The sequence below is a fragment of the Cebus imitator genome, unplaced genomic scaffold (genome assembly GCF_001604975.1).
Source record: "Cebus imitator isolate Cc_AM_T3 unplaced genomic scaffold, Cebus_imitator-1.0 Scaffold650, whole genome shotgun sequence".
NCBI classification, from domain to species: Eukaryota; Metazoa; Chordata; class Mammalia; order Primates; family Cebidae; genus Cebus; species Cebus imitator.
In genome coordinates this window covers 204,876-219,137 of record NW_016107965.1, presented here as the reverse complement: position 1 = coordinate 219,137, position 14,262 = coordinate 204,876, and the positions used below count along the sequence as shown (strand labels likewise).

The 14,262-nt window shown below is 39.9% G+C and overlaps 1 protein-coding gene across 2 annotated transcripts in view; it reads left to right on the top strand.

Annotated features, from left to right (window-relative positions):
• Window positions 1-14,262, top strand: part of CEP95 (centrosomal protein 95) — a 37,335-nt gene that overhangs the window by 11,740 nt on the left and 11,333 nt on the right. The window contains exons 6-14 of one of the 2 annotated variants that reach the window (XM_017517845.2): window positions 445-560; window positions 3,129-3,254; window positions 4,140-4,330; window positions 6,930-7,042; window positions 7,231-7,360; window positions 8,556-8,706; window positions 10,902-11,041; window positions 12,465-12,557; window positions 13,320-13,452. In XM_017517845.2, the coding sequence (XP_017373334.1) occupies window positions 445-560; window positions 3,129-3,254; window positions 4,140-4,330; window positions 6,930-7,042; window positions 7,231-7,360; window positions 8,556-8,706; window positions 10,902-11,041; window positions 12,465-12,557; window positions 13,320-13,452 (1,193 nt within the window). Of the gene's footprint in view, window positions 1-444; window positions 561-3,128; window positions 3,255-4,139; window positions 4,331-6,929; window positions 7,043-7,230; window positions 7,361-8,555; window positions 8,707-10,901; window positions 11,042-12,464; window positions 12,562-13,319; window positions 13,453-14,262 lie in introns of both variants that reach the window. The other variant, XM_017517846.2, reaches the window with a different exon arrangement.

The window sequence follows — 14,262 nt, the reverse complement described above, 5'->3', positions numbered from 1 at the left end:
AAAGACGGGGTTTCACCATGTTGGTCGGGCTGGTCTTGAACTCCCGACCTCAGGTGATCCGCCAGCCTTGGCCTCCAAAGTGTTTGGATTACAGGTGTGAGCCACCGCGCCCAGCCATGAGATTTTTTTAAATAACAGAATAAGTGCAAATGTAAAACAATTCAAGGACATTTAATGCAAAATTAGCATCCCACCCCCTTCACTCCGACATCCTAGAGTCACCAGTATTTGCTCTTTTCATATACGTTTAATCATTGACACTTTATACACAGCTAATTCCACTGTTCATATATCAGTCAAAACAAAACACATAAGCAGCAAGACATGCTGAGTAGCAAAAGGGAGAGTCTTTCCCTTTTTCTGTACCCAGCAGCTGTCCAGGTCCTCAAAGGAAAGGGCCCTCTGGTCAGGCTGGGCCCCGAGTCAAGGAGGGAACTTTTTCAGGTGCTCCTTGTCTTCTGAGACGTTGGGCCCCTCTTGGGATGGAGATGAAGTAGAATCCACTGGTGAAATCATTAGACTTGGAGACACAGCACATACCTTTTCTCTAAGAAGTAATGGTGAGTAGCCATTATTATTCAACATATACCTATAAAAATGTAGCTGGTATGTAGGAGTGTTTAAACTTGAGAAGAATAGAGAGAGCCCTAACTGGACATGGGAATTGAAATTCCAGCATAGCCTGCTACCCATTAAATATAAATAGTTAGCAGAAGTCACAGGCACATGGGCAGGTAAGTCCAAGGCAAATAACTGTATGCAAGGTTATCAGGCAATTTGTGGTTCCTGATACCCTAGCAAGAGAATTATGGATGCAGCTTATAGTCTGGTCACGCTTTCAGGATGCTCCTTAATTGTAGTTTCCTGAGCTGGTGGTTGACTCACTTTTTTCATTGTTTCAACCAATAAGTTCATACACACAGGGGCATTTTTTTTTTTCTAGGTTTCAGGCCAGATTTCCAACAACCTATTGCTAGCACACAGCAGACCTGGATATCTTTCAAGCCCCAATTTTGAGCCTCCATCCTTGCCCTCCCCCAGTCATCATACTCCATCCTGCCCACCTTGGCTGCCATGCTTTTTCTTTTGTTTTCTGTGCTGGAATATTCTCCCTTCCTTTCGGTTCCCCGCAAACTCCCCCTCCAGTTTCCAGCCTCCCTCACCTACCTCAGACTCTGAGGCTACAAGAGTCTTCCTGCTTCCTACTCGTCCTACAGTGTGACTTTCTCTTTCTGTAACAATATTGACACATTGCGTGGTACCTTACAGTTTGCCTGTTACATAAACTGAGTTCCAGGGATAGTAGTCAGTCATAGTCATTCAGCAAATATTGGTTCGGTGCCTTCCCTATGCCAGACAGTGGTGATACAGTAGTCAACAAAACACACAAAACCCTGCCTTTGTGGAGCTTGCATTCTACTTGTGGAGGCAGCTGATAAGATAAGAAAAAATGTATAGTGAAATCATTCTTAGTCATCTTAGTATTCCAACACTTAGCAAAACATCAGGCCACAAGTATTATTTGAACAGAAGGATGAGAATACTAGAGTGGAATTCAGTACGTTAAATTGGGAGTCAGGTGGCCTTCATCCTTGTCCTATTCCAGGCTCTGCTACTGGCTTTGTGATTTTGGACAAGGCTCTTTTCTGAGCCGCAGTTTTTTCCAGTGGGAAATTAAGGAATTGGACTAATCCATTTCTGAAGTCCCATTCAGCATTAATACTCTGATTCCAAGGAATAGACACTGCATGCATTCCAAGGAATCATCGAAGAACCTAAGTCTGCAAAGTCAAACAGTAGACCTTTTTGGTAAAAGCTATGCTTGCCATTGGAATAGGCACAGTAACAGAAGGATCAGAGTCAAGCTTGGGTATTACAAGAATGTTTCTTGAAGGAAGAGAATGGAAGGGATGGTGATTGCAGAAACGGGTTCTGTGATGTCAAGTGCTGTGTAAAATGAATTACTTGTTTGAATGTTACAAGTAGAGAGGGGAATTGTGTTTAAGAGAAATGCAATTAGGGCAAAGGAGAAAAGATTTGGAGAGATGCCTCACCAAGGTGTTTGGGTTTGATGTGATAAAAGGGCTTATGGCAGCTTCCTTTCATATTTAGATTTAAAGTGTCAGATAACTATCATATACATTCATAGGCATCTAATTAAGGCTTCAGTTTATGGATCATAAGTTTTTTTTTTTTTACACCGAGTCTTGTCCTGTCACCCAGGGTGGAGTGCAGTGGCGCAGTCTTAGCTCACTGCAACCTCTGCCTCAGCCTCCCAAGCTGCTGGGATTACAAGTATGCGCCACCACACCTGGCTGATTTTTGCATTTTTAGTAGAGGTTGGATTTCGCCGTGTTGGCTAGGCTGGTCTTGAATTCCTAACCTCAAGTGATCTGTCTGCCTCGGCCTCCCAAAGTATTAAGATTATAGGTGTGAGCCACTGCACCCAGCCTGGACCATGAGTCCTTGATTGTGGTACTACCTAAGACTCTAGTGTCTGTTCATACCAAAAGAGGCCCATATAACAGTCAGCGGTTCCACAACTCTGGCACCTCTTTTTCTAAAGCAGAATAATGAAACATTGTGTAAAACTTTGCTTTTAAATTCTATAAATGATTCTGGGCTACAAAATGGCGTCTTACTTTCTGATAGCAATTAAAAATTATAATTGATGCTATGGCTGGGCACAGTGACTCACACCTGTAATCCCAGCAGTTTGGGAGGCTGAGGTGGGCCGATCACTTGGGGTCAGGAGTTCGAGACCAGCCTAGCCAACATAGTAAAACCCTGTCTCTACTAACAATACAAAAAATGAGCCAGATGTGGTGGTGGGTGCCTGTATTCCCAGCTACTTGGGAGGCTGTGGCAGGAGAGTTGCTTGAACCTGGAAGGTGGAGGTTACAGTATGCCTAGATTGCACCATTGCACTCCAGCCTGGCAACAAGAGGGAAACCCTGTCTCAAAAATAATAATGATGATTGGTATTTCGAGCAGTCGGACCAACATTACTTCTTTCAACATTATTTAATAATTTTATTTCCTGAGTACAGAACTCTTGGCTTTTAGTATAATGTTCAGCAAACTATCTTGATAGTTAAAAACTTTACCTTTAACATTTTCTTTCCCAGTTACCCAATGTCCTAATGAAATGCTGTCTAAAAAAGCCTCAGACTCACCAAGTTCTAAGTCACATGAAGATGTGTTGTGTCCTTCTCATGTTTTGTCCAAGAATAGGACATCTTTTGTTGAAGACAGTGAGTTGTAATTGGTATTATTTCTTTACACTGCTGCTGATAATCATTCTTGGGGCAATTGTTGTTGCTATTAGCCTTTTTACTTTTGTTGCTGTATATGAGATCCTTTTTGGTCTTACATGATCTTGTAAATGTTTGCTATTAATTATGAGCTCCGATTTCTGATTAAGATGGTCTATGGTTGCATATTTTTGTATCCACTGTTTTATTATCTAAATTCTTTCCACTCACTCTTGTTATGAGACAGCGAGAGTCTCTGATACATAAGTACATCTATTGGTGGTCTTTATATTATTAGCAAATAACAAAGTATAATAACTGGAAAAACATTCTTGTTCCTTATTGTTATCTCTGGGATTTTCATATGGTAGTAATACATAAAGTCATTACTGCCTAACTAGTTTTCTATCATGTGGATGAACCATAATTCACATAGCATTCTTCAAGCCATTTAAGTTGCTTCCAGGTTTTTATTATTTTAAAGTAACTTTCAGGGGACATTTTTATGATAATAACATTAAAATTATATCTTGGGCCAGGCATGGTAGCTCACGCTTGCAGTCCTAGCACTTTGAAAAGCTGAGGCTGGAGGATCGCTTGAGCTCAGGAGTTCGAGAACAGCCTAGGCAACATAGAAAGACCTCATCTCTATTTTTTTAAAAAATGAAAAGATAAAAAAAGAAAATTACATTATGATTTAATTAGATCCCTGTGTGCTGAGGCAGCATCCTTGGTTTAATTATTTTTTTATGTGCTTTGTCTTGATCGAGTTTAAAAATATTTCTAATATGTGAAAACATGTTTATGTATATATGTATGTATTTATATAAAATGGTTTATTTCTTAGAATTGCATTGTAATAACCACTTTAATTTGTCTTACTAGCGGAAACCCTTTCTGCGAGGATTCCAAATGCTAGGAAGCTAGGGGAGCCTATCCGAGCAGCTATTCCTTTACATCCACCCTACCACCCTTCAGAGCCTCGAGCACCCTGCCCCATAGGAAAAGAATACTTGTGTTCAAATCTCTATTCCCCAGCCGTAAATTCTACTGGAGAGTATATGGAATTTTCTGGGGTAAGTGGAAAAGCTTGCTTTCAGTTGGCTAGAAGTGCACGTGTATGTGTGTGTGTTGGTAATTGACCAGAAGCCCGTGTGTGTGTGTGTGTGTGTGTGTGTGTGTGTGTGCGTGTGTGTGTGTGTGTGGGTATTCTTTGTTGAGGAAGCCCTTATATTTAAAGAAGTCTCTGCTAGAATTGTCAGGCATATTGCACTCATCAAAGCATTGTACTTCTTAAAATTTGCTTCTGTATACACCCATACATTCTTGTTCTAGGAAGGTTGGAGAAAGATGAATATATATAAAGGGAAATAATAAGAGCCAACATGTAGTGAATGTTTATTTTGTGCCAGGCACAGCTCTGGATACTCTAGGGATACTGAATAATTCCCCAGAACAACTCTGGAATAGCTACTATGTTTATTTATCGTGGGGAAGCTGAGGTAGAGAGGGCAAGGTTATACAACAGTTATAGAGTCAGGATTTGAACTTGGACATTCTGGCTTCAGAGTCCATATTTTGTCCTTAATTTAATAATTTCAAATTTAGAAAACAAAATGGAAAAGAAAATAACCATCCATGCATATTCCCCATTATCCAGCATGAACCACTGTTCATACATTGGCCTATTTACTTCAATTGCAGTAAGCCAAAATTGCGCCACTGCACTCCAGCCTGGGCAACAGAGTAAGACTCTGTCTCAAGAAAAAAAAAATCATTTTTATATAGTAATTCCTGTCCTTATCTTTCTACAAAGAACAGGGCTGGGTGCGGTGCCTCACGCCAGTAATCCAAGCACTTCGGGAGGCTCCTTGAGCTGCAGAGTTTGAGAACACCCTGGGCAACATAGTGAGACCTTGTCTCTACTAAAAATAAAAAATTAGCCGGGATTGGTGGTGCATGCCTGTGATCTTAGCTACTTGGTAGGCGGAGCCAGGAGGATCACTTGAGCCCAGGAGCTACTGTAAGCTATGACTGTACTACTGCATTCCAGCCTGGGCAGCAGAGCAAGACCTTGTCTCAAAAAGAAAAAAAAAAGTAAAATAAGAAAAAACAGGCAGATTTGTACACAGGGTAGATTTATAAACAGTGATACATTCTCATTATTTAATAATTCAAAGCATTAAAAGTGCAGAGAGGAAATAAGCATTATTAATATTAGGTGACCACATTCTTAACATTCTATACATCTAAACAGGAGAGTGGATAGATAAAAAGAGGGATTAAATGGAGTCATAAGATAATGTTTACTTTTGGAGGAATCATAGTGGTGGTTGTGGAGGCAGTTCTGAGTTGGTAATATTCTGTTTCTTGACATGGGTGTCAATTAAATAGGAGTGTTTGTTTTGAAATAATTCATTGGGCTAGACATACCTCTAAAGTTTTATAAAACTATGATTAAATTAAAGAATTATGATTGAATTATATATAGTTGCTATTTACTAAAAGGTTGGTTTTTTTTTTTTTTTTTTTTTAAAGACAGATTGTTGCTCTGTTGCCCAGGCTGGAGTGTAATGGTACAGCCTGCACCCACTGCAACCTCTACCTCCCAGGCTCAAGTGAGTCTCCTGAGTAGCTGAGACTACAGACACACGTGACACCATGCCTGGCTGATTTTTTTATGTATATATATATATTTTTAGTTGAGATAGGGTTTTGCCCTGTTGGCCAGGCTGGTCTTGAACTCCTGATCTCAAATGATTCGCTTGCCTCCACCTCCCAGAGTGCTGAGATTACAGGCGTGAACCACCACCCCCAGCCTACCGAAAGGTACTTAATTTTATTTTAATAGAAAAAGATAATGAAGTGAAATTAAAGATATCATTAAACATTAAATAAATGTTTCATTATCACAAGAAGTATTTTCTAAAAGATTATCTGTAAGGCCAAGAAATAAATTTAGCCAGACACTGTGGCTCCCGTCTGTAATCCCAGCACTTTCGGAGGCCGAGGTGGGTAGATCACCTGGGTCAGAAGTTCGAGACCGCCTGGCCAGCAAATGAAACCCTGTCTCTACTAAAAATACAAAAAAAAATTAGCCAGGTTTTGTGGCACATGCCTGTAATCCAAGCTACTTGGGAGCTTGAGGCAGTGGAATCATTTGAACCTGGGAGGCGGATCAAGCCATTGCACTCCCGCCTGGGTGACAGAGCAAGACTCTGTCTCAAAAAAAAAAAAAAAAAAAAAAAAAAAAACAAATTTAAATGTTAAGGGTTTATATATATATTTTGGGGAGTGTTGTCTTTGTTTTAATTTGGACGGCCTTTATTGACTCTTCAAAAGATAACCACTTGAATACTTTCTACTAGTAATCATTTTGTTTTTGTTGCCCTGGTGTAGTGGTTAACTTCTGAAATTTCATATTTAGAACACCTGGCCTGTCTTTTTATTTGAATGGCATCCTGAGCCACACTTTTTCTCTGAGCACAAGTTTCTAGACATTGCTCTAGTCCTCTGGTGTATTGGGTGTCAATAGGGTGTTTTAACAAATGCACTTCAAAACATGGAGATTGAAGGGACATAGCTTTGTGCCACATTTCCTCCCTTGTTCACCCCCAAAAAGTTAATGTTTATTTGTAGCTTTTTCAAATCACTTTTTTTTTCTGTTTTTAATAGGCTCTAGATGATAGAGTTTTCTTAACTTCCAAGTTGCCTAACGATGGCAAGCAGGAAGTAGATCCAGCTCAGGTCCAGGGGCCTAGGACAAGGAAGGCTCCAAAAGGAAAAAGGTAACATTACTGCAAACTTCAGTGTTTATAGTCTGTTTGCAGAGGAATTTGAAAATGAAGGGGCATAATCTCCAAATTTAGCTGTGAAGACCAATGTGAAATATTTGTTAAAGCATGTATTACAGTTATTTTAAACTAAGTAATATACAGCTAGCTATTTAACTGTCACATGGTCACTTTTATTACAGAAATGAAAACAGAGCTACAGCCTCATCCTGCAATTCACCTTTCCCCCAGAGGCCAAGAAAGAGATTAACAGAACAAGAATTACGTGCTGTTTCAGAGAAACTCTCTCAGCGGCTCTCTGAACTAGATTGGGCAAGTCTTGTTTTTTCATCTATATTGAGATTCCCGAGAGTTAAGTTAGAATTTAAGTAATCTCTCAATTGAAAGTGAGGTATTAGAAAATTAGGTGTGTCTTAATAGTCTCTGTGAAAATGTTTCATAAGACAAGCAGGTAGAACAGGAACAGTGATATCTCAGCCTTTCATGATGTAACTAAATTGGGAACAGATTTATCCAAATTTTATTGAATTCTGATGAAAACTAAATCATTGAACATAAACAATAATGTTAAGCCATTTTTCTTAGATACATCTAGATAGTTTCCCTTTGTCGCTAAAGACAGATCTGGGCCAGGCGCAGTGGCTCACACCTTTAGTCCTGGCACTTTGGGAGACCAAGGCAGATGGATCACCTGAGGTCGGGAGTTCAAGACCAGCCTGACCAACATGGAGAAACCCTGCCTCTACTAAAAATACAAAAATTAGCTGGGTGTGGTGGTGCATACCTGTAATCCCAGCTACTTGGGAGCCTGAGACAGGAGAATCACGTGAACCTGGGAGGTGGAGGTTGCAGTGAGCCGAGATCACGCCATTGCACTCTAGCCTGGGCAACGAGAGCAAAACTCCATCTTAAAAAAAAAGAAAGATCTGGGTATAAAATTGAAGGTATCACAGATTCTGTTAAAATACAATATTACAGTTTTAAGGTATCATTGAATGAATGTTTTAGATCCCTGTGTGACTTACCCTAAAGTTTATTGAAACTTAATGCATAGCACTGATAGACACCTTTTTAAAACTAAACATATATGCCAGGCATGGTGGCTCACCCTTATTCCAACACTTTGAGAGGCTGAGGCAGGCGGATCACTTGAGCCCGGAAGTTTGAGACCAGCCTGGACAACATGGTAAAACCCCATCTCTACAAAAAAATACAAAAATTAGCTGAGCGTGGTGGCATATGCCTATAATCCTGGCTACTAATGTGGCTGAGATGGGAGGATCACTTGAATCCAGGAGGTGGAGGTTGCAGTGAGCCCAGCTAGCACCCCTGCACTCCAACCTGGAGACCCTGTCTCAAAAGTAAATAATAAAACCAAAAATGCATAAGCATCTGAAAACTTGTTATTAGTGACTGTCAAAGGAAGCTTTTTAAAGGTCTGTCTACTCCTACAAATTTACCTTCTGCCGAAATCAGTGAAAGGTGTTGAAAAGAATTTTCTCAATAGATGTTAAAAAGTGCCCTGGGTGATCGGATTAAAGAAAAGACTGATCATAAAGAAGATACTGGAAATGAAGAAGTAGAGGATGGAACTGAGGAGACACTGTCTCAGCACAGTGATGGCATCGTGGAGTATGGGCTAAAGAAGTCAAGGCCAGGTACTTCCCCAAAGACACTGAAAAGGGGGATATCCATGTGAACTGCTTAGGCAGTTCCATCTGTTTTTATTAACTTACATTCTAATTTTAAATAGTTGAGAAATATATAAAAGGATCAAAAATAATATCAAACACCTGGATCTTCCCCACCTAGAAGTAGCAGGTGTTAACAATTGTATTTGCTTTTGCCTCTTTGTGTTTAGGAAATAAAACAGTGGAAATCCCCTCTGCTCTCTCCACACATCTCTTTCCCCACCCTCAGCGCAACCACTGGCATCTTTTCTTCTTATCATTATTTTTATACTTTAACAGCCCATATATTATTTGTCTAAACATACTATTGTTTTATGTTGTTTAAAAATTTACATATTGTATATATTATTCTGCAACTTGTTTTTTCTGACATTGTCTTAGAAATCTATTTTATGTTGATAATTATAGATCCAGTTCATTCATTGTAACTGCAGTGTAACTGAGTCCTTACAGTATAGCAGTTTTGTGTGAGTTTGTGTATAGCACTGTCCATTTCCTCTATTGCTGGACATGTTTATTGTTTCCCATTTTTATTACTATAAAAATTCTGCAGTGAACAGCCTAGAATATGTGCAAGAGTTTCTGTGGGATCTCCATCTAGTAGGATTGCTGGATCGTCAGGCCTACATTTCTTCACAGTTGCCAACTTGTCCACCAAAGTGATTGTACTGGTTTATACTCATATCAGCAGTTTCTGGTTTGTCACCTCTTTGCAAATACTTCCTACTGTTTGATATGCCATTGTTCAAATCCAGTTATCCTGTCTTCCACCAACAAAAATCCTGCATATTTTACATTTAGTTGTTTTTCTTTCCTTTTTTTTCCTGAGACAGCGTACCCCTCTGTCGCCAAGCTGGAGTGCAGTAGAGCAATGTCAGCTCACTGCAGCTTCTGCCTCTCAGGTTTAAGCAATTCTCCTGCCTCAGCCTCCCAAATAGCTGGGACTACAGATGCCTGCTGCCATACCTGGCTATTTTTTTTTTTTTGTATTTTTAGTAGAGGTGGGTTTCATTATGTTGGCCAGGATGATCTTGATCTCCTGACCTCATGATCCACCCGCCTCAGCCTCCCAAAATGCTGGGGTTACAGCTGTGAGCCAGCACGCCCAGCCTTAACATTTAGTTTTCTCTACTTTGGTCATCCATTGTTTCTTCAGAAATAGTCTTTTTCTGACCCAAAACTTCCTTAACTTTTTCAGTTGTTTTTTACTCCTTCAAGAATGCTCTTTCCTTCTCTTGTTTCATCTCTCTTCCCTTTAAAATGACTCAGTTAATTTCTAGGCAGCCTCACCCAGGGACCTTCTTCTTTTCCCTTATTATGTACGTACACATGGTATCCTATTGTGAAAACAGATTTATAAATTGTTATTTCAGGTAGGTTTTTAGAGAAGAATACATCATGAGCAGCTGTCATTTAAAATAGATTATGCAAGTCAGTTTTTTAAAATACTTCTTAGAATTTAAAATGTGAACAATTTGAATTGAAAGCATGTGAAAAAAATAAAGCTCAGGGAAAAATTATTTATAAAGGTACCAAAGTAACTTCTTCAGTCTTAAGGCTATCTTGAAGTGCTTTTCCCACTGGACTCACCCTCTTCTCAACTAGCAGATGCCCAGACACACCTATAGACAATGGGATAAAAAGGTTTGTAGAAAGAAATGGTTTGTTAGAGCTCTTTGGTGGTATGCAATCAGATCGCTACGTAGGGAAGAATTGGGACCGCTTAGACAATGCTTAACACATTAACTTTGCTTATAAGCATGTATAATAAGATAGATATGTATGCTTATATCCCACCTTCCCAGGATCCATATAGGTAAAAGGATAGCAGATGCATGGCTCAGATAATTTGCCTTTTCTCTCTTCCTGTCTCCAGCCCTATCACCAAGAGCGCTCTCCATAGTCCTTTGTGCACAGGAGGCATTCCACGTGTTGAATATCCAAAGTTAAATGTAGAGCCTAAGTATTTGAGACAGTATGTATTTGTATGCATTTGTTTATTTATTTGGTGTTACCATACAAATACAAGTTAGTTACAGGAGAGAGTCCCTTTAGCACATTCACTCATCAGTCTCTTTGGATTTAGTAAAAACCAACTTTGGTTTACAGCATAACATTCTGGCTATCGGGAACTAATATTATATATCTTTTCTCTGTTGCAGGACTTTCCGTGCATAGAAAGCCACCCTACAGATCCCATTCACTCTCTCCATCTCCAGTTAACAAACAGAAACAGTTCCACATGGAGAGAAAAAGGCAGCGCAAACCAAGAGAAACAGATATCCGCCAGTTCCGAGCACAGGTACTTCCTCATCTCTTGACTACCATTGAGCAGTGGGAAATACCGTTTCCCTTCAGACAGATGCTACCGTGAACATGTTGTTGATTTAAGGCTTAAAATGATTAAATATTTATGAGCAGAGTGGATGATAGAGAGCTATGTGACATAGCTTATGTCCCCATTAGCAGAAAATTATACTCATGAAACTCAGAAAAAAGAACCTGGCTGGACATAGCTTGGAGTTCCAGTGGAAAGAGGAGATCAATGTGGTTGTTATTTTCAGAGTGAGCTTCAGATATGAAGGGAATTTGAGGTAGATTAAATGTGACAGGCCACTTGAGTACAAAGAAGATGAGATCAAGTATCCAATACAGGAATGAGAGGAGGAGGTTGGGATTCAACAAGGAGACTGATATGATTACCCATGGAGACTTTCCACTGTAGAATGTGGATTTTGAAATGTAGCATGGATTTAGAACACTTAAGTTGTTTGCTGTAGTAGGTTTTATAATGTGGTAGGATTTATAATGGCAAAAGACTATAACTAATTTAGATGTCTTACACTCATTTGTAACTTCCACTCAGGAGAATATCAACATAATTGCAAAAACTTGAGAAAAAAAATGCATGATGTAAAATTTTATTTTATGTCACAATTACATATGTTAATGTAGATTTGTGGGCTGGGTGCAGTGGCCCAACACTTTGGAAGGCTGAGACAGGTGGATCACCTGAGGTCGGGAGTTCAAGACCAGCCTGGCCAATATGGTAAAACCCCGTCTCTATTAAAAATACTAAAATTAGCTGGGCATGGCAGCGCACATCTGTAGTCCCGGCTACTCAGGAGGCTGGGGCAGAAGAATCGATTGAACTTAGGAAGCAGAGGTTGCAGTGAGCCAAGATTGTGCCACGGCTTCCAGCCTGCACAACAGATTGAGACTCTAAAAAAAAAAAAGAAGAAGAAAAAACATAGATTTGTGATGCAGAGTCTGAAAGGAATTTTTTTTTAAAGTGAATGAGCTTAGGCTGGGCTCAGTGGCTCACGCCTGTAATCCCAGCACTTTGGGAAGGCGAGGCAGGCAAATCATGAGGTCAAGAGATTGAGACAATCCTGGCCAACATGGTGAAACCCTGTCTCTACTAAAAATACAAAAATTAGCTGAGCATGGTGGCACATGCCTGTAATCTCAGCTACTCAGGAGGCTGAGGCAGGAGAATCTCTTGAATTGGGGAGGCAGTGGTTGCAGTAAGCCAAGATTGTACCACTGCACTCCAGCCTGGCGACAAAGTGAGACTCTGACTCAAAAAATAAATACATAAATAAAAATAAAAATAAGTGAATGAGCTTGATATTTTAGGGGTGGCAGGTATCATAGGTGAGTTTTTTCCTTCATTTGTATATCTTTTTAATAACTGTAATATTATATGACCTTTTCCCCTCTAGGCATTTACTGAAGCATTTGAAAGGGAACTAAGAAGACATAAAGTTCAAGAGAATATTGGACCTCTAGGGATACATGAGAAGGAGGAGGAAACAGTGGGTAAAAGTCTCCACTGTAATAAATGCCATTTGATGAGATGAGTGGGAAGTACAAAGATGATCCTTTTAAAAGAAGAAGGGGCCAACAGGGCCTTAATCATTAGCTCTTTAGAAAAAGGCAGGATTTCATGTCATGATAAAGGATTTTGGCTTATTAATAAGGCATTCAGGCTGCTAAAATATGGCAAGACATGGTACCAAAGAAAACTAGTGTTTTCCCCCTACTTAAAACTTCCATCGGTTTTTAAGGGTTTCTTTGACTTAGCAGTTCACCAGAGGCTTGAAGTTTTTATTGCCTTTCAAACAAATGGTTACAGAAATTAAGTGAAATCATGGGGAAAATGCTTATGCTGCGAAACTCATGAACAAAACAGGATAAAAAGTACAGTATGGTCACCACTAAACATACTACAGTTAGTTGCTTGAGAATTTTCATAATCTACATGGAAAAAGAGAAGTACATCGAGACATTAATAGTTTGGTTTTTTTTAAACATTAATAATGGTTGTATTTAGGGTATGGGACTATGGTAACTGAAACTTGATAAAGATTCAGTGCTTTTTCAAATTCCATGGGATGCCAGAGGCCAAAAGATGCCTTTAACTTGGAGTAGATGAATGTTAACCAGATTTTACAAATTTTAAGTAAGGTGGTTTGGCTGGGGAATAGTTAGCTGTTTTTGTCAATTTATAATATTTAAGATAAATGTATGAAAGAACTATTAGACCCTTTTTTTATTGTTTTATATCTGCTTCTAAGGAAAAAATATACACAGAAGAAGCTGTTCGTAAAGGAACTCCAGAGTATAGTCAGCCCTGGAAGATTTACTCTAGAAAAACCACAACTCAAAGTCCAAGAGGTGGCCTCCCAAAGCCAAATAAAGCAGTTCCAAGTAAGAACCACAGAATTGTATTTTATGGAAAACTGACAGCCTTTGAAAGCGTGTGCAACCTTCCGAGGATACAGCACTGAAAGCTAACATCCATCAGTTAGCGGAAGACGGTTTTTTAATCACTGCCATGTGGCTGGTTTTCTGTAGAGAGCTAAAACTCTTCAATAAGGAAGTATCTTAGGGAGGCCTATATATTGGCACCCAAGGAATGCCAGGACTGCCAACCGCTGCTCCAACTTTAGCCTCATTCCTGTATTTACTCACTCTGGCTCCCTTTTTGTCTGTTTCTGGGAAGTTGGTAGAATGAAGGGGATGCTCCAAGGCAAGCCGGTGGCCTGTCCATCTCCTGTATATATATATATTTTTTGGTTTGAAGACGGAGTTTGACTCTTGTTGCCCAGGCTGGAGTGCAATGGCGCAATCTCAGCTTACTGCAGCCTCTGCCTCCTGAGTTGTAGCAATTCTGCTTCAGCCTTCCTAAAGTAGCTAGCATTACCGGCGCCTGCCACCCCACCTGCCTAATTTTTGTATTTTTAGTAGAGACGGGGTTTCACCATCTTGGCCAGGCTGGTCTTGAACTCCTGACCTCAGGTGATCCACCTGCCCCAGCCTCCCGAAGTGCTGGGATTACAGGTGTGAGCCACCCTGGCCAGCCACCTCCTGTATATTGACTGTGCCGATTGGTGTATATAAGGAAACAAAGTCATAGAAATGTCAGGCTTCCAGTTACACCCCAAAGACTGCTGGCTTCCCTGCTATATCCTGCAACTTCTTTACAGGATAAAAACCAGAGACTTTTTCTTCTAAGCA